At 42.9% G+C, this 25701-nt stretch overlaps 1 protein-coding gene across 1 annotated transcript; it reads right to left on the minus strand.

The window, feature by feature from the left end:
• Positions 1–19588: 19588 nt before the first annotated feature.
• LOC122154929 (homeobox protein HMX2-like) lies at positions 19589–22007 on the minus strand. The gene is made up of 2 exons (XM_042808362.1): positions 21719–22007; positions 19589–21155 (listed from the first exon to the last, which is right to left on the minus strand). The coding sequence occupies exons 1-2, from the start codon at positions 21918–21920 to the stop codon at positions 20569–20571; spliced, it is 789 nt and encodes a 262-aa protein (XP_042664296.1). The 5' UTR covers positions 21921–22007; the 3' UTR covers positions 19589–20568.
• Between the last annotated feature and the right edge of the window lie 3694 nt (positions 22008–25701).

Here is a 25701-nt window from a genome sequence, read left to right on the forward strand (position 1 = left end):
AGCAGATAGCACAAAGCTGGAAAAGTGACAGGAAAACTCACTTCAGCTAGTTATGTTGCCTGGTTAAGACACAATGAGAAAATATGTGAGCAAGTCTGCATTTTTCACCATCCATGTGCTGCCCAGACGGCTTACAAATGTGCAAGTTCATGGTCTGTAAAAATGTTCCTAACAAGCATTTGTATTTGGTCTGGGGTTTTTTTCCAACTTACTATCCATGTATGTGCCTTTTAACATATTCCTAATGAAGGAGAAACTGGAGAAAGTAGCTGCAATACAGTATGAAAGACTTCTTTAACTGCCAGAGCATCCCAAAGGATAGGTTTCTAGGACTGTTGAAAGGAGCAGCACAACAATGGACATTCCTCCAGAGCGGAGGCCCCGGCACCTTCAGAGATGGTGCAGGCTCCAGGGACAGGGTCATCCAGAAAGCCAAAAGCTCCAAAAGACTCGGAGAAGCACATCAAAGGTATTTATAACTGTTCAACATTTGACTGCAAGTCAGAGATGCAGCACATTTCTTTCAGCTGCTCTCCTCTGAGAGAGGGGTGTGAGAGATGCTTCCGCAGCCACGTCACGTAGAAGAGCTGCCCTAGGGACAGCGAAAACTGCAGCTACGCAAGTACCCAGACTCTGTTCTCTTTTATGCAAAAAACAATAGGTGAGGATGAGGGGTCAACTTTTTTTTCTTAAGATATTAAGAAAACGTTTTACTTTCTTAAACTGCTGCATCATCCAAGGCAACTCAGCCTTTTTAAAAATCTCCTAACTCTCAGCAAACCCTTTAGCCTAGACATGATGCTAAATGACCAGATTATATCTACAAGTAGATTTCCTAACTATGACATGACAAATCCATAATTTGCTTTATTTATATTGTCATCGCACTTACAGTTATGCTCTTTGTGCCAAGTGAAGAAAAGAACAAAGGTGCCACAGATTTTAATTTGAATGTGGAAAATACAACTCAGATACTTTATGAACTTGAGTTTCTAAGATAGCAATTTAGTGACTGATGTCAGTGATGTACCAAACTTTTGATATCAGTTTTCTTGGCTGAAGCAAGTGTTTCTTAGGAAAAAACTGCTAAATATTTTTGTTGCATTTCTGCACAAATCCAGGTTGAATGGAAAAATACTTCTGTTGAAGTCATTCAACCCAAACTTCCTAATTTTACTTGTATCAAAAATAAAGAGGAATTACAGCTCCCTCTCCTCTTATTTATAGTGCAGTAAACTCACTTTTTGAGGGAGGGTGCAGGGAATAATAACTGAGTTTCAAACAGTTTAACATTTTCACCTGGAAATCACTGTGTCATTGAATAGAATCTATTCTGATCTCCTTTAAATATTTTGACCTCACTTTCTAACTTCAAGGTTGCCTGCATGTGCTCCTGCCTGTTCTTTCTCCCATGCAGCTCTATAACTGCACATCATACCCTGAATCACTGTTGGTGTAGGTGACCATGGAGACCACAGTCAAGCACTGGGGTGAATTCTTATTGCATTCTACACATGCAGTGGTAATTCCTTCCAAAATGCTCAAAACAATGTTGTGTGAGTTTTTCATCCAAAATTTCCTACTTCAGTCTTTAACAATCATGACAAATCTAAGCAAACCTTTGAAGGAAAAGGTAACATGACTTTTCTGATGTGCATGTCCTCTTTATTTCTGTTTTACCAATTCCCTTTTAATAAGCCTGTCAATATCAATGTATTTCAGACAGAAAATTAATGCTCATATGCCCCCTGGGCAGTTTGAGTAAGTCAGGCTAAGAACTAAGAGTGCTCAGCACCCCTGCAGGAACCTCAACATGCTGACAAATTTAGCCTTCTAATTTTTAATTTCCACTCTAGCTCTTTCAAACTATTCTTAGCAGCATCCATGCTTCACACCACAGTTTTACTGCTATTCTGCAGCCTCAGAATACTTCATATTCTGGATAACTGTGTTCTGATCTGTTATCTCCCTTTCCTTGGTTTTATATTTCTTTTCCTTGGTGGTGGTATTTCATCATTTTTCTACTATAATTTCCTTCAGTTCTGAGCAGGCTTAAAGTCCACAGTATGATCAAAAGAGTTTGGTCTAGCTATCATCTCTCTAGCAGCAATGCTTCCTCTGCAGTTGACCATCCAAGCTGGACCTTCATTGCTCACTATGACTCCAGTCACTGCACTAAATTCACTGACACTGTAGGAAATTCATATATGTTTATGTCCAACTATTTCAGAATCGATTTATACCTTCAGGTTTCATAAGCAGGGGCACTCTGGAGAAGTAAATGCTGAGACTCACCATGAGAGCTTGTGGGAGCCAAGTTTTCTATTTGCATTCATAAATCTTCACTGACATGCACAACCATGGGGTCAATATTATATTACTCACCTGAGCAATTATTACTGATCATCACAACTTCCATGGAGAATTATTGTGTGCAGTGGACTGAACACAATACTTGAACTAAAAACCTCCAAACACTATTTATTTAAATGGAAATGACAGATTTCTTACAGTGAATATTGAGGAAATCATGGTCTCTTTCTGGATGGTCCTCTTAAAGGAAAAAGATGGTAAACTCTCCTAAGTTATTTGTGAGTTGCTCTCTGTTACAGTTGGAAGCACATCAAGAGGACATTGTGGTAAAAGCACATTACATCTTCATTCTGTAATTCAAACCTGCAGAAACAGAGCCAGATGGGAAAATTTCCTATCATGCACTGCTAAATTGTATAAACTCAATATTAATCATAATAAAAGGGAACACTACAAAAAGGAAAGCAGTAATGGCAGCTACAAGTTGCATCAACCCACAAGCCTTGTCCATTTTATTACTTCCTTAGTATAACACAGTAAGAAATATGTATTTTATTCACTGCTGCTATTGTTATTATGGTCAGCATTACAGATAGGAGGTCTGTCATTCAGAGAAGTTGATGAAGGTAGTAAAATACCAGTTTTGGCTTGCAAACATGAGAAAAAATGTACCTCTTATTGAACAAATCTGCTAATAGCTTGACTCATCTATCTGCAGTAAAAAACTAACACCAGGAAAAGCTGCTAGGTGGACAAAAACACAATAATGTGAGAGACATAGACTGTAAGTTTTCTGTTATGAATAAACTATCTCATGTTCCTTCATGCTCTTATCTTCTCCTTGACTCAAAGTGTGACATAGTGAGAGGCCAGAACAACATCAGCTGAAATGTGAATTATGCAGACTGTCAGAGCCTCTCGGCTTTCTGACAAATAATAAATCACAGCAAAAGGTAGATGAGAGGATGAGGAACTCAAATTAAGAGTATTCTCCTGCATTCATGAAAAGCAAAAAAACACCTACAAATAACAAACGTAAGGATGAGGATGGACTGGGGATTAAGGCACAGCTTGGTATTTACTGTGCTTATTTCAACTCTTAGTTTTGGTAGAAAAGTGCTTTGTTCCTCACCGCTGTACAAATAAGGAAAACACACTATTTGTGTCACTTATTTAGGTCGACACTGATGACCAGAAAAACCCGGTTTATACTGTGAGCACAGAGCCACACAATGGATCCCTTGGGCTGGCTAGTGCCTTTATATATGTTATAATACAAATACAACACACTGCTGTGTTGTTGGGTTTTTTTAAAAAAAAAAAAAAAAAAAAAAAAAAAGAGCGATTTCTTATATTCAACTGTGGGGAAAACAATCCCCAAACCTCTGCAGTAGTAGCTGTTGTCTGAATCATCTTCTGGGAGCAATAGCAGGCCTGTAGCCATTTTGCTGTTATTTTTTTGAGTTATTTGTAAGTGTTATTTTCATTGAACAAAGAACAAAAAAAAAAAAGAGAAAGATAGACAGAAGTGGTGGCTGCCACCAAGTTACCACTTCATTGACATTGCCACAGAAGACAAATTAACCAAACAAAACACACTTTATTGTGGTAGGTTGAGTTTTGAGTCAATTTTCCAGTTGAAACACTTGTATGGAAGCAACTACTGGCCTGCCTCTGAGGGTACAGTCCAGTGCACACGGAGGGAGGGTGAGCTCAAGACAGGACTAACAGGGCTGCACTGAATAAGCTGAGAGCAAAACCAGGGAATCCTGTAAACTGAACTCTGCCTTCAGCATCAGGACACAAAATAACTTTTTCTAGGAAGCTTGATTCAGAGTCAGTATGGAGAGCATCTAACAGCTTTAACACATGGGAAGAGCAGAGCAACACAAAAATGAACATGTAGCCAGTGGATAAATGTGTGAACGAGGTAAGATAGAAAGGAAGAGAAGGGCAAACAAACATCTAAGTCATAGCAAGATTTCTCGAGACTCTGTGCAACCCCTGGAGCATCGCAGATTTTCCAGATTTCATGTGAACTGAGATTTTCAGGATTTGTCTCATTAGCTACCACCGAGTTGTGACCATGAAAATAAGGCCAGAAATTATTCCAAGATTGATCATGTTATACAGAGGAATATGACAAAATGGCACAAAATTATCTCAGTTCCATACAAAAATACAGCGATTTCCAAGACTTATCTGAATGGAAGTTGTTTAGGACTTGATCCCATCCTTTACCCATTAAGAGGGAAATAAAAAAATATGTGTATACTTTCTCTGATGTCATTAACGAGACATTAGGGCTTTAACTGGTGAATGGACAACACTGATGTGGCATCACGTTTCTCATTCAGCTTTAACATAAGACACATGCAAGTTATTTTTGTTTGTATTGGGCTGGCAGATGCATCCATCTGAAAAAATGTGCAATGGGAAGCTTGCTAGACAGTGACGCAATGTGATGTGCAGCGCCAAAGCAAACTTTGTGTCTGTTTCTTTTCACAATGACATTAAATGAGTTGGAAATAAATCCAGTGAAGTGACTGGAATTAAGCTCATCTAGAAACCAAGCCCAAGTGAGACTCCCACATAGTGTCTTTGCACAAGCAGGGAAGCCAAGAGGTCCTTGTTCTGCAGGTTTTCTTTTTCTCTACCCCGTTAGGGGTTTTGCACAGTACTACACCACTAAGCATGACAAAAGTGTATTCTTCAAAGGAACTTCATCTTCTCTCCTACCTTTGAACACCCTGGATTTTATAGGAAGGAGATGACAGGATTATTTAGTCTCTTAGAATAGATTTTACTCAAAGCCATGTATGGTAAAACCACACAGAATACAGATCACAAACTTTCCAAGTCTTATGTAAGAAACCTAAAGAAGTAAAGCACCTTTAGACTCCTTGCTTTGTCACAAATTTTCTCCCTTTAGCTCTTTCAAAGTAGCAGTTACCAACATCATGTGTGCATGAAGGGCCCTCCAGCCGAGAGATGGAAAGACCTCACACTATAACTCACCCTCAGCAAGGCTGTACATCAGCAAACTTCCCATCATTCAGGACCTGGCTTTGCTCACCTCTCAAAAATAACAAGGCTGTACAGTTAAATTCTTCCTACCTAGGAAGCTTCACTACAGAGGCCCCTATCAGCAAAGGTCTTTTATACTTCACTAAAAAACGCACAACAGCCTTTTCACCTCTCTAAATCTTGGAACAAGTTTTTTTATTATATGACTACTACAAATGTTAGTCAAGTCCTGGAGAGGTAGTTTAAGATTATGTAGATGTGTAACCAATTTGTAGGGGCTTTGCCTTTCTTGCAGACATTTAGCAATTCTCGTTGCTGCATCTTTCTGGAATCAGGCATAGAGAATATATATGAAGCTTTATCTTATGCAGTTTGGGGCTTTTTTCTGCTATTGCCAATCAGAACACTGAGCCAGAGCTAAAGAAATATGAACAGAGATGAGTATTTTTGTAGGATAATGGCTGGATCAGCTCATGCACGCTATGAAGCTCCTGGATGAATTTTCTTCAGGATGAAGTTCATTTATAAAATCTGTAAATATCTTATTGTAGACTTTTTTCAAGCCAATTTCAGAATGCAAATCTAAAAACACTTATTCATATATTTAACTTGATACACATGAGCAGTTCTATTGATTCATCTTTATATTGAGTTCAGTGGAGCTACTCACATGTGTCAGGCTAAGCAAAAGCATAAGTGTTTGTGGGACAGTGATTTAATTGCTCTGATCTCTTCTTTTTTTTTTTTTTTTTTTTTTTTTTTTTTTTAGCTATTCTTCATGAAGGATTGACTGCTAAAGGAAACCCCTAAAGGGGATAGTATATTTTCCAGCTCTGGTATTTTCAAATTAAGTTTGCAAGCATTTCCTGGAAATATGCTTCACTAGCCCAAGGCAACTTAACTGAGAGGTAACTGGGTAAAATGTAACAGCCCAAAACAGGCAGAAAATTGGGCTAACAGAGCATCCTTTTTCATCTTAAATATAGTGTTCCTCTGGAAAAACTCTTCAATGCTAAATATCTGACTCTAGCACTCTTTTCAATCTAACAAATATCTTTATGTTTTTATACTTGTATGCATACATATATGCGGTATATAGTCAAATATAGGATGTGATAACACACATATTTCTACATAGTTATGTACTTGCTACATTCATTTGCTTAGGACTGAAGGTAAGTGATAGAATATTGCACATATTATAGAATTACCTGGTGAATATTCATGCCTTTGATTTTTCTTTCTTCTTTCAAAGAAATTACATATTTGCTGTCCCAAAATATTGATAATCCAGCACAAAGTTCTAACTTGACCTCATTTCTCTTTAAAATTTAAGACCACTGTTGGCTTTTCCTGGCCCCTCAGTAGTTTGAACATTAAGAAGAAAGACTGAAGACTGAATCTACTTCTTAGTGTACACCAGCCTACCCTCGTGCTGACCATGTTCAAGAAACTGCACTAGGAATTTTCTTTTCTGATCTGCTTCTGCTGAGAAGGAGAGGATGAAGGAGGAAAGAATGACCAATTATAAACTCTGTTGTCTTTAGATGAAAGAACCTTTTTGTGGTATTCTTCAATCTCTTGTTTGGGCTGTCAACAGCAATTTGATAAAGAATGTTCCTACGTCTGACCTGTTTTTTCAAGATAGTAACCTATATTGTGTATCATCTAAAGCCACAGGATAATCATCCATTATACTCTGTACTGCTGTTCCTGCAAGCTGAGCATAGCCTTTAAAACCCAGATATGTTGATTGATAGCTGTGTTGAGAAAGCTGGTACTAAAATATTTTAGTTAAAGGGGGAAAAAATTAAAGTTTCTTTAATCTGATCCTCCCCCACCCCCAACACCACACTTCAGAGGCCAAAGCTCATGATAACTGTTTTGTGGTGAATGGTCAATTGTTACAAAATTCTAATTGGTTCTGGGTCAGTCCCTTTGAAATGGCTGCTGTGCTCTAGTAATTTTTTCAATTAATTCTTAACAACTGACAAAACTTTGGATCTTGTCAAATATTGTTCAGATTTTTATAGTAGGTAAGAACATGGAACAAGATTAGCCTGGATTAAGAAAGATTCCTACATACATTATCACCAAGGTTATAATTATAGTTCAACTCTCTTTTTTTTCTTTGCTCTCAAAATAATGATTAACTAGCTCAGCAGGATTTTCTTCCCTGTAAGTACTTACTGAATACTTTTATAAAGATAAATTGGAGAAATGCATAGGTGTAGTCCTTGGCTGATTTATGAATAAATTGGGCGAATGCAAGGTTCAGCTAGGAATCTTCTCAACTATATTTTCACAGAAGTCAATTTTTTGACATAGACAAGTCCTGTGCAGAACAGGACCTGTGTTAGTCAATCTTATGCCCTCACTGAAATAAGTCTAGAAGTGACCAAAGACCAGTTCTCCAACAGTGTTACTTAGAGAAGCCTCAAGACTAACTGTTTTTCTATTGAGTTCAGACTTCAAAGAGGGGGAGCATGTTGAAGGACAAAGTCAGACCACATCTTCTTTCACCAGAAAGTTCTCAGACAGACAATGAAATTACAATTAGGGTCTCTTTTCTACAGCAAAAACTTAGCTCTGAGTCTCAGGCCTTATTATATCAGTTGTTTGCCTGTAAGACAAGCAAATAAGTATGAACTGTCTGAATTATTTGTATTGGTACTTCCTTCAGCAGAAATCTTAAAAATATACAGACAGACATATCAAATCACAAGAGACATTAAATCAAGAGTTCATTAGTAAATTGGATTAGATTATAGACACCAAATTATCTGTAACCACTGTGACAAAATTTCCAAATTATCAGTAAAGCTTAATTATTTACACAGGTTCTAGTTCATAGCTCTGTTAGTTTGTTTGTGAAGCCTGAAGAAATTAAGTTTGAGCCCTCTGCAGCTCCAGGCTCTGGTGTGAATCCCTCTGCTAAAACTCAGGACAGACATCATTGGCTTAATTAAAGTTATCACAGCTTTATATCCTTGCACTTTATGATAAGTGGTCATTCACTACACTGAGAAGAGATTGTTTTTAATCCACTTCACACATTTTCAGCCAGCTTGACCTGCTCCTCATTTTTTGTACAAAGATCTATTCTGATGGTGGTTTAATGAACTCATTTTGATCACATTCATTTAAAACTAGAGTCCCACCATTGTTAATACATAGGTTATAATGTAAATTAACCACATCTTAATCTAACAAGAAACAAAGGTCACTGATAATTCTGCAGACTGGTAACATTCACCAAAATCTTATTCTCCAAATGCTATAACTACTCTGTTCCCTTCCCCTACTTTGGGTTCTCTTTTCATTCTTACAGAACCAATCAAAAATGTGAATTTCTGACTTCTTTTTCAGGACTCTATCATTTCCTTGGTTCCTGACGTAATCACTACTTTACTGTTGATAGTAATTTTTCATGTTATTGGCACATCTTATTTAGCTTTATAGGCAAGTGGGGTCCCAATTCTGCAAGATCTTTCTTAGAATTACTCCAATGGGAGTTTTCCATCTAGAAAGCTTGCAGAATTGATCCCTTAATTGTTAAAGGAATATGGTTTCCAATGGCAATATATTGTCTTCTCAGGATCTACAAATTGAATTTAGATGGTACTCAATCTGATATTTATAGATTACAAAACATTTTGAATCAGCTTTCTATCTCCTCCCCAGGAGAGTGACAATTTCTACTTGGTTCAGTTTCTGTATTTCAAGTTCTCAAGAGTTTGCATTATCTCAACTATTCATTAAAAATTGAGTGTGCATTACTTCTTCAACAGGGTTGCATAAATCATGGAGAAAGGGCATGATTTCCCACTCTTTTCAGATAATGATAAAGAAAGTATGGTGAAACATGCATATTGTTAGCAGAGTTGCAGTCACAATTCAGACTTCTATTTCATGCTCCAAAGAGCAGTCATGGAAGTCTGTCAAAGTGCACAAAGCTGGGCTATTCAGAGCTAATTCTTGTTGGTCATGTCAGACTCCATTTGTTACACTTGCACATGTAATGTTGCAGTCCTCAACTTTTGCTTGTGAACTAACCCATGGAGTACTTCCAAAATATAATTAAAATCAATATTGATTTCACCATATTGTCATTAGAAACACTACTTGAACAGTCTACATGCATTGACTTGTGGAATATAATGGGGCTGAGGGGCTCTGGATTTTGTGGATATCCAGGTGTCTTCAGAGCCCAAAGCACTTTGGGTTGGGTTGGGTTGACCTCTAACATGACAAGAAGCCAGTCTTAAATCCAAGAACCTAACACAGTTTTGAATGGTGAAATTAGTGAGAAATACTCAAAAGGATCTGAACTTTGCTCCTCTCTAATCCTTACTATTTTTTTTAATCTGTTAAATAATTTTACAGCCCCACAAATGTTGTGATTTTTAAAATGTGTCTATTCCAAGTAAAGCTGAGAAAAAATGGAAAAAAAAAAATCACAAATATTTGAAAATCAGTTTCTCTAGTTTGTCAATGTTTCATTTCTACTTCAGATATTTGAAAATTTATTCAGTTGATCTGTAATTCTTTTTCTTATTTTAGGAAAAAAAAAAAAAAAAGCGCATTATTTCAAATCACAAAGTTAGCACTTGTCATTTTGAAAATGTTGCATATAAAAATTCTGATGATTTTGCAGTATTTCCAGAATTCCCAAGAACAAAGTATTTCAGCCAAATACTCCCTTTCCCATGATGGGTTTTGGATGAATCAACATTTACAACTGAAGAAATATTTTGCTGAAAAGTTTCTTACTAGATCTAGAACCGGCATTCCTGTCTGAGGGAAAATAATAAAATGAAAACATGAACTTTGAGATTCCAGTTATGATAACCATTCAGATTGTCTTTCATCTATGGGGATATCAAATTTCTGTAGGCCTGAGGTCTCATCCTCACCCTGTCACAGATTACCCATGTAACCCTGAACAACTTAGCTAGTTTTCCCTCTCCTTTAATTGTCTCATCTTCAGTTTTTGCATCCCTGGGTGAATATTACCTACCAAATGCATAACAAGGCAAAATATATTACTTAAGGCTAAATTAGCCACTAAAGCACCCTTACATCCTGGCAGGGACAATTACATCTTCTGGTCAGAAGTAATAGCGGTGGGAGGACACCAGCACCAGCTCTAAAAAGCTACTAGAGTGGTGAACAGGTTATACACTTTAAATTTGACAGCCCATTTCTCCCACAGCAGTGATATAAATCACAAATATGAGTCCACACTACACCTTTTCTAGAGATTAGGCAGCCCTCATGGTATGTATGTCACCCTCACATCTATCTTCCACCCTTTGCTGGAAGGAATTATGCTACTTTTCCAGTCATTCCCATCTGTTCACGTGTAACAAAGATACACGGGCAAAATGCTCATGCATGTGTTACATGCAGATGCAATAGAGATTACATATGTAACCATAGAAATCTTCCTCGATAGATGTTTCTGGTTTGCTTATCTGTATTTGGTGACATTCAGGCTCTCCCTAGCTGGACTCTATTCTCCAGCACACACACACTGAGAAATCTGGAGCAGATTTCAAATTACTTTATGTTTAATCAGCATCATCACTGATGTGTGACACACTTGTATTTGTCAGCCTTAAGACCATAGCCAAGATGGGTCCCATTTTGCTATGCTAAATACATAGTAAATTATATTTCTTCTTTACCATTTTCCCTTGGACATAATATTTAGGGCAGTGAGGTCACTGGCAAATGCTCTTGAGAGAGGCGCTGCTTACTTGAAAATAAGGGTAGGAGACGTAGATCTGCTTCTGTGAGCAAAACATGTGGTGTTATCAATATACTGTGGTTAGATTGCATAGTGGAAGTGAGATAGATATATTGACAGACAGACAGATAGGTGGATAGGTGGGTAGATAAAAGGATTAATTCCGTAAATAAAACTAAATAACATATTAAAACCCTGACCGTGAACAAAAATAATACAGAAGATTGTCATTGTAGTGTATCACTGAAATATGAAGAAGAGGGGATATAGCAAACAGTTATAAACTTTGATTGCACGTCACCAGCTTAGGCACTACTTCACTGCACTACAAGCATTTGGGAAGAAAACAAAGCAGAACACACAATAAATAGTTCAGGATGGGGTAAAGAAAAGCCACATCAATGGCAGAAGGATTGGACAGGTTCCCAGTTCATAAGCCTCAGGATGGAAGAGATTACACAAGTCCTGATGACACTGTAAACCTCTTCGAAGTGGAGGTTTCAAACAATGTGAAAGTGATCAAACCAAGGAATATAGCCTAAAACTACATGTCGTACAATCCTAACCTTTCATTGTCGTAGGAGGGAATCGTATCAGACAGAGCAGTTAAGCATTGGAAGAGAGGTAATGGAGGTAATTGAGGCACCATCACCAGAACTATTCAATAATAGATTAGATAAGTAGTAGAAATAATGTAGGGGAATATCCTGCATGATGCAGGGAGTTGAACTAAATCACCCAGGAGGAGAATAATTGCAATTATGGATCTGTTCCACTGCCCCTAGAAAAGAGTGGTGCCAGGTGCAAGTATTAATTTTATTAAAAACAGAACTGGAATGTACATACTCTCAAACATAGCCAAAAGCCATATATATTCTATTAAGGAATGAGACACAACACCATTCCACAGACCTATATATTATTGTGTTAATTTTAATTTTTGCAAAATTGATGCTCTGTGACACTGGAAAAGGACTTGACCTACAAAGTCTGCTGAAGACAAGTCCCTGATCCTTCATTTCATTCATATTGGGAGAGTGTTATATTTGATTTGTGAATCTGACATTTCATTGTAGTTTTTTGCATGTTCATAAAAAAGGCTTTGGAATGATCTGAGTATATAAAACAATCAGCAAACATAAACAGTATATTCCTCTGGGCCTTGTAGTAGAAAGCAAAAACAGCAGTGGAAAATTAGCACACATATCTTTTCACAAGATGCAAGAGCTTTTTTTCTTTAGCCATTTCTAAGAGCCTGATGTACAACACATCTCACATCTTGCCTCTAGTGAATTAAGCCATGATTTTCTTACCATTTTTACTGAGAGGAACACCCAGATTCTCTTTCAGAAAATACCTGATCAAAAAAGACTCTTTCTTAGCCACTTGACTTTAGTATCATACCCCCATTGTTTTGTTAGATATGTTCCTCATCTTCCAAGCAGATCTGTGAGGGTTAGAGTAATCTAATCAACTCTGATAATAGTGCTTTGGCAAAACATAGCTTCAGCATGAAAAGCCATACTTTTAAAAATGCATGCCTTTCAGAAGTTCCCAGAGCCTCTCCCCACAGTGCTTTCACCTACAATGTTCCTTGGTGCTTGCTTACAGTAATCCTCGGCCAGATTTACGGTGAAAGGCACATTCCGTTCATCAAGTGCAGTCCCCTGTTACTACTGTCACCATCCTAAGTAGCTCCTTTCGTGATATGAAGCCAGTGAATTCAACAGAAAACATGAGCATCCATTGATCCTGGCATTTGACCCAGGGCAAAAGATTATACAATAAAGGGACAAGTAGACAGATTAGGGACTTTTCCCTATTGATTTAGATCAGAGTCCAATGACATGGCAAAGGGGACTGATGTCCTAATTCCATCAGCCATCTGCTGTTTCTGATAACCATGCTATCAAAATCTAATAGTGATTCTGTCTCTCAAGACACACAAATGACTGAGAGAGATCAACTTTCTGTTATTGGAAGACTTCATTAAAGGTGAGATTTGTCTTAATAACTGAGTTCCTAGCCTTAATCTTTATTTTTAAACTATTTTGCATTTCTAAATCTGAATTCTTCTTTTCAAGAAAATAATTACTCTTTTAGGATAAAATTAATCTAGCAAAAAAAAACACCATGGAAGCATTAAGAAACATTTGTTTCTGGATATGTTTTTAGTTCTGTGAACTCCTTCATATGAATATACAACTTTATTTTCCAGGTATTTTTTTACAGATTTCATGACACAATCTGTAAGTTCACGATGCTAGGCATACTTCTTTTTTAATTTAGCTTCTATCTTTTCATCTGTTTTGCCTGGATCCCTATTTTACAACTTTTACCACATGGTTATTAAAAGCTTGTTGACACAAAGATATATAAATGAGTGCCGTTCTCCTTATCCATAAAATGTCAGGTTTAGGAGTCTGGAGAAGCAGACACATATGTGAAGCAATTATCTAATAATGGAAATTGAATACAGATATTTAGTTACAAATCCACAAATTACAGGCTGTTTTAAAAACACATGCAGATCCTACCACATAACATTTCCTACAGAGTAATCAGAGTTCTTTGCATCTATAATTTCACATTAATGACTCTCTAAGCAAACATCGAAATTACACAGTAATATACCATAACAGCTCCAGACTGGTTCACTTCTGTTGTACAAAAAGGCAGAGAGATAGTTATGTCACTGTATGCGTCAGAGCAGTTGTCAAACAACCCTACATTTACAAAATGTTGGAGACTGATATCAATAAAACTTTTTTAACTATTTAGGATTTTTCAGTGTTCCATTATGTGCTAAAACACATACAAATATATCTGAAAATACATGAACAGCAGTTATTTATTCATCTTATAACTAGGAATCACTGTAAAGATATTATAAATCTCAGTCTGCATGCAAGAACATGGGGGTATTCAGATCTTCATCTGTTCGCACAGAGGATTCACTCCAACTCAGTAACAGACCGTGAAAAAATCAGTAGACGTTACAACCCTAAGGAAAGAGTAGAAGACATTTTTCTATGGGTCCTAGCTATTTACTTGCAAAATAGATCTAAAATTGTTACTTGTTTACAAAAAAATGAGAAATAGGGAATCTTTATCTTGCCAGGAGTAACTTAAGGAAATATATATTGCATAGTGAGTATAGTCTCTACATGTGCATATTGATACACATCTCCTAGAGATCTAGAACTCAGATAACATTATGGTTACCTGGTAGCCAAATCTCCTTTCTGATTTGAGTATCAGTGTTACTTTAGAAAGACATAGGAATTGTTTCTCAGTAAAATGTTCCTTTTGTGATTCTTAGAAAGAACTAGAGTTCACACCAATCTTTCCAGTTGTGTTGACTGTGTGGATAGCTTTGCTTTTGTCACTGGTAGTCACAAACAAAACTTTGAAATGTTTGTAGAGAAAATTTACAGGCTGAATAGAGGTTCTTGAAGCTGCCCTATACCTGGCTGATAGAGAAATGGAAAGCTGGATCTGGCAGATCTGGCAGGGGAGAAGAGCCAGGATGAAAACTGATCCAGATACAACCAAGCGATGATCTTCATCAATTGCTGGGATGCCATCCCTACTTGAGAAGAGCAATACTGGTTCAATAATTTAAATCCAAGATAGAAGATGATCAGGAAAAATAACTTCCTCAGTTGTTCACATATGGGTGCACCTTTTATAAAGGTCATACTTTTGACCTCTGTAAATCTGAGTGTGAAAGTAATGAAAAAATTAAAACTGTGGGAAAGTATCTGTTGCTTAATAAAGTATTATTTCTTCCCGAATAATGATTCACAAAAGAACTGATGAAAAATCTTTGAGCAAACTAGGGTGGCTTCTACTTCAACCAGACCAGCTCAGATATCACTTTCCCAAAGAACACATATGACTGCAGTAGGCTGTGGAGAACCAAAATCCAGACATGGGTCTGTACAATGAGGTCTTTGCACAAAGTTCTAATGCTGCCTTTGTCCTCAAGCCGACCCATCGATTCTGGTCTGACAAAATACCCAAATGTCCTGGTAGACTTGTGATTCGTATAGGGTATATTGGGTTGCTGACTCCAGATATGGCTCCTGACCCTCTGACTATATACCTGATTGTAAAAGCAGTCTCTGTTGTCCACTACATCCTGAAAGCCTCACAACTGGGCACAAAATTTTACTTAAAGATCTGTTACATGCTGCTGTGCTTTGGCCCTCTTTAAGGCCCCCTTCAGACATGTCTGTGTCTTCCTCTCCTGCTTTGTACCTTCTAGCCTACTGCAGATTTTCTGATCTCGCAGACTTTCTCAGCTTATATATTCTCTATTGATTTTTGTGTAAAATAACTTGATTTTGATGACACACCTGGGAATGTTGTGCTGTTTCACACTGGACATTGCTTTGCGTTTCATTTTTCTTAGAATGTCTGGTAATGTTTTCTGGTCTCTGTTGGATTTTATATGAAGACCAGAACCAATATAATTGATTTGTTGAGAGCAGAGAAGAAGCAGGTATGATTCTCCCCTCTGTGCACTGATTACATTGCAATCACCATTTCCCATTTCAGAACATACCGCCTTCTCTAGAGTTAAATTCTTCTCTGAAAGAAAAGGCTTCTTGCTTTTAGGGGCAGAATATTTCCCAGGTACTGCAACACAGAATGGAACACAAGATAAATATTCCTGATACTATACTGTTTGGTGTCCTTTAATTTTAGTAATGGTCAGTTTCCAGGGTTTTATGTATTTTATGCAATTTATGTATGATCTTTACATGAAAGTGACAGATGAACTGGTCAGCAACGACATCTCATGATGTAAGAGTGTGTTCAACATCAGCGTCAAGGCAAATTTAAATGCATGAAGCAAAGAGTTTCACCCCCTTCCAAGCCTCTCCAATAAACCCATATCCATTTTTTTCAATATGGTTATTATTTCACATCATAACTATAAGGACACTACTACTTCATATACTCTTAACAGGAAAAAATCTTAAGGACTCAATCTGACAAATTCATCTCTAAGTCAAACATATTCTAGAGGTCACATCCTTGCCCTCTAACCATGTGTTTGTAAGGGACAGCAGAATCAGGCCCAGCCCAAATTTAATCTGCAAAATGAGCCCACTGCATGCATTCGCATGAAGAGTCAGAGAAGAGAGACTACTGGCTTTCAAGAAAAAAAGTGCCATTGGACCTCCACTGTACAGAATATGCACAGAAAACATTTTTACTGTGTCTCCCTCCAAACTGATTTTTTCTTGTTCTTGTTGATTCTGGATGATCAATGATGTGTCTTTCCCATGATGCTGTGATGAATCCTTATCTTTCTTAAACTTGCTTGATCCTGCCTAGGTTCAAATGCGTCTCTTCTGGGAGGTAAGGCTATGACTCTTCTTTCTCTGCCCAGTTCCAGTAATGTAAATCTGTGGTGGCTTCTTTGCAGAACACAACAGATGACTACATTTTGGGGTAATGCTGCAAGTCTTCCTCCAGTCAGATGAAGCCCTACTTCTGCTTATGAACATACAAAAAGTCTAGTAAGTTCAATCCATTCCTTAAAAAAAAAAAAAAAAAAAAAAAAAAATTAAAAAAAAAAAAAAAAAAAGGAAGAAAAGACAAGCTATCATTTCAGGTTAACCAAAAAAATGAAAAAATAACAAATCCAGGAGCAGGGAGAAGAAGCAGGAGTGGTTTCTGTACTCTACATCAACCCGTAGCAAGGCCAAAGAGCTATGCTGAGCAACTTGTCTCTCCATACTCTGTACCTTACCTTCCCTCACCTCATGGGAATGAGCACCAGCCTGATCAAATAGCAGGGGAGTTGACAAGAAGAGCTGGCACAACATCCTGCTGCCAGTCCATGAAGATGACTATGTGTGCAGTGATTAGAGAACAGAAAAGCAAAAGAAAACAGTAGCAAATGCCTGGTTCAGCCTGCTGATCAGGACGATCCAGGGGGAAACCAGTCCTAGGGGAGTTTTGCAAAACCTTCTAACAGCGTAGACAAGTGCAAAGGCTTACTCTCCAACAGAAATTATTGGATCTTCTAATTCTTGGCATGCTCTTTAACATGAAAAGCTGCCACATGCAGCAGTGTGATTGATCATCCTAATCCCAGGGAATTTTACAGGTGAGATGAAAATCAAGTTTCCTGGAGCTGCTGCACTTAGGACCAGCCATGAGGGGCTTTTACAAAGAAATAGAGAGGAGAGTGAGATGCAGTGGCTTTTTTAAGCCCTTGTATTTCACGGTTTCATGAGCAATGCATTTATGTATGTATCCATGTCATTTACACACATATCCAGATGCTTTTCAAATATGTTTTCCTGTTGAGAAAGATTGTGCTTGATTACTGTCTTTCTTTTGGAAAGTTCAGGAGCCAGGTCTTGGCCACATCTTTCTTTTCTATTCAGTTTATAGAGAATTCTGGGGCAACCTATCATTACCTATGTGCCATGCCTATACACAAGGGATCTCCCAGCACAGGTAGGGCCTTTAGCTATTTTTCTAATGCAAGAAAATAAACTGCAGCACTGTATATGAACTTTTAATAGTGAATCCCTTCAATATGGAAACACACCGTGTCTTCCACCCACTTCTCACCCAGCTGCACTATCTCTTTTCATTGTGCCAAACCTTAACAGCACGTTTTTAAATCTCAGTTCCAGCGACTAATCAGTTCTAGCACTGTTTGGGTTTGGGGCTTTGGGTTTTTTGTTTGTTTGTTTGTTTTGTTTTGTTGTGGTTTTGTTTGTTTTGGTTTGGTTTGGTTTGGTTTTTTCCTTCTCAAACTGTTTGCAAGCTCTTACAGAGCTTTTTTTTTTGTTTAGTTTTGTTGCCATTTGTTTCATTTTTTAAAGCATCTTCTCGGGAGTGATTTGTAATTGCAAATACAATTGTTTTAAGCTCTAAAAGAAATGTCAGTAACATTCAGTGTGATCATCATTGAGTGCTCAGCTGGGAATCCTGATACATCGTGAACTTTGTTTTCTTCAGCGAAAGCCACCTTGCCACTGGCCGTGTTACACTGAGCAGCAACAGCTTGATTAATATTTTTGGCCAATGACCTCAAACCCATCAGTTATATCCTGATGGGGAAGGAATATTTTGGGATGGATATTTACTTTCTCCAGCTACCCGAGTGTTTCAGGCGTTCACCAGTGACAATAACTCCTAACGATCGCAGCTTTGGAGCTGGTCGGCAGCAAATTGTGAAATGGGACTATGCACCGGAACTGCAGCGTACAGAAGATCTCGTTCTGTTGGTTTTATTATAAAATAACTCGATCAGGTTTGGGCGTCCCTATTTTCCTTTAGCTGCCTCTGTAACTCCAGAAACAATTTGGATGGCAAATTGATGAAACAGAGAGAATAAGAAGACTGAAAATAGTTTGATAAATGATGTGAAAAGTAGATTAATTGCCAAATAACCGACTTCTAATGTAACTATATTTCTCCAGGGAGATATCTGAGGCTGCAGTTATGTGGAAGGGCAGTTTCTTTAAAATAATTTTAGTTCCATGTTAAAGAACTAGAAAAAGGGACCTTAGTGTATAGCTGCTGCATCTGATCAAACTTCCATTGGCAGGGATTTTGAAAAACCCGGATTTGTCTCTATCTGTATTGATTAATCTCGTGGCAGTCATCAAGTAAGAATGTATCAACGCTGGAAATATTAGAAGTAACAACCAAAGGGAGGTTCCGGTATACAACATCAGTTATGAAAAAATAGGCAAACAGGAACCGTATCACATCACCCTTGGAAATAAGGACATCATCGCTTTTGCATGTCTCCAAATGGTTTTAGCCACGGAGTAACTCGCCGGCTCAGAATATCTTAATTTCTTTATCATTATAAAGTCAGATCAGAAAAGAGGGGTCGGTCGTGTGACCCAAACCGTTAATTCATATCCTGCACCTTCCCGGGAGCTGCAGTTTGGGGAAACCTGAGCTGAGAGCTGCAGCCGGCAGGTCCCCTTCAACGCGCCCGCTTCATCAAACCACCCCTGCAACAGCCTCCATAATTTCCTTTTTTTTTTTTTTTTTTTTTTTTTTTCAGAGCAAGGGCACCTTGTGAGACTCCTCCTGCTACTTGACACTACTTGGAGGCCGATTAAACAGCGAGAGGCGAGGTCAGACAACGCTCCCACTTCATCGCCACGGGGAAAAACACTGCAGAGAGTCGCCGAAGCCGCTGCCCAGCGCTGGGCTGGCGCCGGGGCCGGTCCCGGCTGCCCGGCTGCAGTGCACCGGCCGCCGGGCCCCGCCGCACCCCCGCCCGCCCGCCGGAACGGGCACAGCAGGAGCTCGCTCGGCAGCTGGGTGAACTGCCCACGGAAGGACAAAGGGAAGAAGAGTTGGGAAAGGAAAGAAAAAAACCTTCTTACCTAGCCGAGACACCTATCCCTTTTGGGGTTTGGGGGGGTTTTTTAATCCCCACTGGGAAATTCGACAAGTTGCCCGTTTTCGCACGCACGGGTGAATTTCGTAATGCCACGGTTGTGTTTTTTAAGCTTTATTTCTATAATAGAAACCATAAAGGCAGTATCTTTCGTTTGATACTGCCTAGTAGTAACTGTATAAAAAAGGCATGCATATCAGCTTTCTGAAAAGGTTTATTTCCAACCTTTGAATATAAAGCGTGTGAACTTGGAAACCAGAGGACGACAAAAGCGTTTGGAAATCTATGAGGAAAAAAAAAAAAAAAAAAAAAAAAAAACACACAAACCTTCTTTACGATAGCAGATAAAATTGTCCCATGAGATTTCGGGGGGCGGGGTTAGCACAAAAAGTATGAGAGATAGCTTGTCTTGTTCTGCAAAAACATCAGACGAGCCACATTTTGAGAACCAGTTAGCATGAAATGTGTGAGAGCGCGCTTGGATTATTTAAGGAGGGGGGAAAAAAAATAAAAGAAGCCACAGTTTAAGAGCCAGATCTGAGGAAAGGTGTCTACATTTTGATAATGTCAAAGTTGGGGAGAAGTTAATCTGAGGGATACTAGAGGTGGAGAGTTTGAGATAGAGGTTGGCTTTTAGCAAGCTCGATTAAAAGTGACTTGGTTCACGGTATAGCGATGGTCACGGCGCTGGGGCACACGCGGGGACCCAGTCCCCGTGGGCTGAGGCAGAGCATCGGCTCCCCTGGAATATGGACATGGGGCAATTTGGGAGGGAAGGAGGGAGGGAGGCAGAACAGATCCCGGTTTCTTTCGCGGCTCCGTGTTACCTCCTCCGTCCCGACCAGAGAAAAAGCGCTGCAAGAGCGAGGGCGGGCTGGCAGCGCCCTTTGAAGCTTTAACAACCTGTCGGCGGCCCACGGACACGCGTGGGGGGGAGCCCGAGTGGCCCCTCCGGGAGCCGGGGGGCGGCTGCCGCCGTCTGTGGCGAAGGCGGACACCCCACCGACAAGGCAGGGGCATAAATACCATCGGGGCGACCCCCGGCGAGAGGAAGGTCGGGGACCGGGGGGGGGAGCGGCTATACGTCCCCTTCCACCAGGCTGAAGTGTTTGCCCGGCCCGGGGAGGCAGAGGTAGGGGACGGCTCTGCCCGGGTAGAGCAGCGGGAAGGGCAGCGGCAGCAAGCAGCGGCTGAGCAGGGTGCTGTCCTTATAAAGGGCCGGGAAGGAAAGGCCCGCGGCGGCGGCAGGGGGTGGCAGCTCCCCGGGGGGGTCCGCCGGCCCCGGGCCCTCGGGCTCAGCCGACATCTGTCTCTTGAGCTTGTTGCGGCGGTTCTGGAACCAGATCTTCACCTGGGTCTCGGTGAGGTGCAGCGAGGCGGCCAGCCCGGCCCGCTCGGCGCTGCTCAGGTAGCGCTTCACGTCGAAGGTGGACTCCAGCTGGAAGACCTGGCTCTTGGAGAAGATGGTCCGCGTCTTCTTCCTGCCGCCCGCCGCCGGCGACCGGCCGCTCTCCCCGCCGCAGCCCCCGGCCTCCCACGGCGGCGGCAGCACGGGGCCGCGCAGCCCCTCCACGGGGAGCGGGGAGCCCACGCCGCCGCCGCCCTCGGCCTCCGGGCAGAGGCCACGGCTCGTCCCCTCCACCCGGAGCCGGCGGGGCTCGCTGCCTGCAACGGCAAAGCACAGCATCAGCCCCCCCGCCGCCGCCGCCGCCCGCGCCCCCGCCCCGCATGCACGCACGGCCCGGCTGAGCGCTAAGGAGCGGGGCCGAGGTCGGGGGGTGGGGGACAGAATGGGGAGGGGGTGCCGAGAGCTGGCCACGGCCCCCCACACCCTCCGGAGGGGAGAAGAAGGGTGAGGAGCTTCCAGTAAGGATCTAAGGAAATCTCTCTGCCAGCTGTATGACAGAGACGCCAGGGGCTCACGGGACAAACAACCAAGGAGGCCGGGAGGGGCGTAAAACACCCTGGAAAAGCCCCTGGAAGCAGGTCGGTGGGTGTGTGGGTGTGTGTGTGTGCGTGTGCCGGCGGCATCTCCTCCTGTCCGTCCGCGGAGCCTCGGTTCCTCCTCAGGCTGCGTGTGCGTGTGTGCAAGTGTGTATGTCTGCGTGTCCGTGGGCGTGGGCGCGGGCCGGCCCGGCGACGCGGAAGAGGCCCGCGGCTGACCCGGGTGGGGGCCGGGCTGCGACCCGACGTGCGAGACAGCCTGAGGCGGGCTGCCGGCTCTGTACCCGAGTTGCTGGAGGCTTTACTGGGGTCTTGCTCCGCAGGCCCCTCTTCTTCCTCCTCCTCCTCCGGCGGCGCGCAGCGGGCTCGGCCCTGCTCTCGGCCCGGGCGGTGGGGGCCGGGCTGTAGGATGCTGTCGATGCTGAAGGCCGGCAGCGCTGCCGGGGCTGGCGGTGGGGCTCGGCGGCCGCCCCCGAGCTGCACCATGGCGCGCCGAGCCGAGCTGAGCCGAGCAAAGCCGAGCCGAGCCGTGCTGCGCCGCAGGACTGGCTGCGGCGGGAGGGAGGCAGCGGGAGCCGGGGCGGAGGAAAGGATGGGTCGGGGGGGGGGGGGGGGAGGGAGGAGGGGTCGGGGCGGCGGAGGGAGGGGATGGAGCTAGAGGGAGCCAAAGGACTGAGGACGGGGGGGAGCGATGCAGGGGAGGGAGATAGAGAAGGGAGGCGGCAGGGAAGAGAGGGAGCGGAGAAGGAAAAGGAGCAGGAGCTGGAGGGAAGTGGGGAGGGAGGGATGGGGGGGCACGCCGAGGTGCCCCCATCCTCGCCGGCGGTGAGGTGCGTCCCGAAAGGGTGTCCTGGGCAGCCGGGGCAGGGCAGGGCTGGCTGCTGTCCTGCCCGGGCCCTTCACTGCAGGGGGGGGTGGGGGGGGTGGGGGGGTTGGGGGGGGGAGGGAGGAGGCAGAACCAGGCCCAAGAGAGCCCACGAGAACGGTGAAGGGGAGGTGGGGTGGCAGGACGGATATCTCTGGCGTGAAGAAGGATGGAGGGAGAGGATCGGAAATGAGAGCCGGGGAATGGGGTGGAGTGCGACAAGGAAAAGCTGTGATGGCAGTGAGAGGAGGCAGGGGGGAAAGGGGAAGCTGGACCCAGCTAAACCCTTCTGTGCGTTTGTAGAACAGTCTGCTGAGGGTACTTGCTGCAGATAACCCATGCTGTTGTAAAGGGATGGGGGGGCCTGGGGAAGAATAATTCACACAGTTCTTTCCCTGTGGTCATTCCACCTGCAGACCCTCAGGCTGAGTATGCAGAATTTCCCTGGGGAGAAAGGGATCCCCTTTCCTTCCAAGGAACCTCGCGGTGTCAAGCCACCCCAAAATCCACGCACCCCCACCCCGCAGGTCTGCACACCTCTTCTGTAGTTTTCAAGAGCTAAAAGTGGTATGAGCTGGACGGTGTGCGTGTGTGAGTGCGTCCAATATGTGCTTTTTGGAGGATGGAGAAACGCTCGCCTGCGCTGAAGGAGATGTTGGGAGACTTGGGGGAGGGTCGGTGTGTTTCTGTATTATCTGGAGAACTTTTGGTCCTCACCACCTACCAGCACGGCGACGTTTTAAAAACCATTTTGCACTACCGAAGACAGGTTGTCCAGTGATTTTAGAGCTGCCATCGGTTGTGGATGACAGGGAACTCTCTCCCTCCCTGAGCCCCTATGTAAAGTCTGGAAAATGTTTCCAACAGGCTTTTAAGAGGCCTTTTAGTCTGAATCTCGAGGTTTCCACCATGAAAATTGCTGAGGGCAAGCAAGAAGCCCTTGAAAAAGAGTTGACAATAGAAGTGCTGACAGGCTCTTAAATATTGTGATGCCAGAGATTCCATGAGCTAAAATCAGGGCATCTTAAGACTTTGGTCTATGTTAATCTTTAACACACTGGTTCTTGGAAGAACGGGTTTCAGCTCTTTTTCATGAAAATTTGTTTCAATTTATAGATTAACTCAGATTTTAATGCAGCCGTCTGCTAGAGAGTTGTATATTTTCCACCAGGCAGGAAAACAAAACAAAACAAAACAAAAACATATATATCCATCTTCCATCAACACGATTATTGGCCAAATGCATAATTCGTTGCATTTGTCCTGGAATCTTCTGTACAAGCTGGTGGTTCTGGTGGAGCAAAATGTTCCATTAAGAGAAAGTGATAGGGCAAGAGAAGGGACAATGAACATTGGTACAAAATGCGAAGAAGCAGATGAAAAGATAAATTAAGAAATTCCATGTGAGCTGGTAAAACTTGGAGAACAGGTGACTTGGATGACAGGTCGGGTCGGTCCTTGCCCCTGCACTCCTGTCTCGGCCTCCCTTCCCGCTGCCTGTGAGTGAGGCATGTCCCAGGTCTTGCTGCAAACCATTTCCCTTTTAGTCTCGCAAAAATCCATTTTAAAAAGTTATTGCACTGACTCAGTGTGTTTTCCTATAAGACATTTTCTTGGAAGAAAAATGAAGACTTGAAGAAGGCAGAAAATATGAAGGAAATTGAAGAAGGAGACATAAGTTTTATCTCCTAATTTTTTTCCCTGCGGCCCCCTCTGCCCCCCCTGAGCAGTCCAAGCCCAGTCCTGGGAGACCCGACCCGGTCTGTCTTCCTTTCCCAGCACCATTTGGCCACTTTACAAAAACGATTGTTTTTTTCCCTGCCAAACTGCAAGGAGGGAGCACACTCCAGTGCCGGATCTCTCCAGCCGCCGGGCAAGCTGGAGGCAATTCACTGGCAACAAGAGCATGGAGGGGGGGGGGGGCCCGGGGTCCCCCCTGCAGCGAGCCCTGCATGCCAGATCCGTACCGGGCTCCTCACGCCCTCTGCTAGGGTCGCCCTTATCTTCAGGGGGGCAGTCAAGACTTGGTTTCGCATGCCAACAGGTAGAGCCGCATGCTACAAAACCCGAACAACCGCCTGCAAAGTGCCCCCCCCCGGAGGGAGAGCTCTGCCCCGGGGAAGGGCGGCGGAGCCCCCCCGGCCCCCCTCTAGGCTCCCAGCAAACCTCCCTCCCACCCGGGGGTGCAGCTCAAGGGCACAAGAGACCTCGCCGAAAAGTCAGAGGCTTTTCCTAGTGTTTGGTTCCCGGGGTTGGGGAGCGCAGCTCCGGGCAGAGGGTCTGCGGGGAGCGGCTGCGGTAGGGGCGGCTTTGGCCGGAGTCAGCGCTTTCTGCAAGGGTCAACTGCCCCGGGCTGAGCCGGTAAAGGGGGCCTCGATGCCCAAGGCGGGGGTCCAGAACGGGAATCCCCCTGCAGCAGTGCTCTGCACCACCGCAAACCGCTCCCCAGGCTCCGAAAGGCCGTCGTGCAAGGTGCTTAGCTTAATCATTCCGTTTAAAAACAACGTTTTTCCTTACACTTAGACATTTTTCCGAGACTGGTACTTTTTAATCCCGAGTTTCACTTGTATTTTAGCCGGGAGGAATCCTGTCGTCTTGGACGTGTCGTGGCATGGAAGCCGGTACTGCACAGAGGCAACTCAGGAATGGCGAACTTTTTTCTCTTAATAATATTTTCCTGTATTAGAAGCTAACATCATGCGGAATTGAAACCTTTTACCTGGGAAAGCTTTTTACCAGAAATCACCCGGCACACTTATCTTTATTTCCATTTTAGCTCAGAGCACAAAACGTCTCCTACTCTAAATCTGATGGAAATGGAATCTGATTAGATTCTACAGAAACACCAGAGAGTCCGGGTTTGCTTGGCTTAGTGAATCGGGTTTGTTTTATCTCCCTCGATGTACTCGAGGGTGAAACAGGCGCTCTCTGGATTCCACGTTTCCTTGCAAATAAGAGCCTGGTCATTGCAGACACACAGGCACCTTGCAGCGGTCTTTAAGCCGTTCCCGCCGCTCTCCCGGGACACAGCCCGGGCCAGTGGGTCCAGAACAGAAGCGCCGTCGTAAAAGTTCACAAAAATAACCAGGCTGCTTTGGCTACCTCAGGGCTGCAGGTCCCTAAAATGAACTCGATTTTGTGGTTCACCAGGAGCCGGGTATAAATTGCCGGTTGTCGTTGTGGTCTCCGCGCTCCCCAGCGCAGGCAGCGGTCCGGGGCAGCGGGGACATCCAGCATCTCGGGGAGGGATAGAGGGAGGGAGAGGAGAGAAAACGGTTTCACCATCTGGAAAACAGTTCTCCCTGGAGTCTCGCTGGAAGGCAGCTACAAGTGTCACGCATAAACAGGCTTTTCGGGAGAGTCGGGCGCGCTAAGCCGACTTCTTCAACTCAGAGGTGCGGG

This window comes from Tyto alba, unplaced genomic scaffold (assembly GCF_018691265.1).
Source record: "Tyto alba isolate M040663 unplaced genomic scaffold, T.alba_DEE_v4.0 Super-Scaffold_6, whole genome shotgun sequence".
Classification (NCBI taxonomy): Eukaryota; Metazoa; Chordata; class Aves; order Strigiformes; family Tytonidae; genus Tyto; species Tyto alba.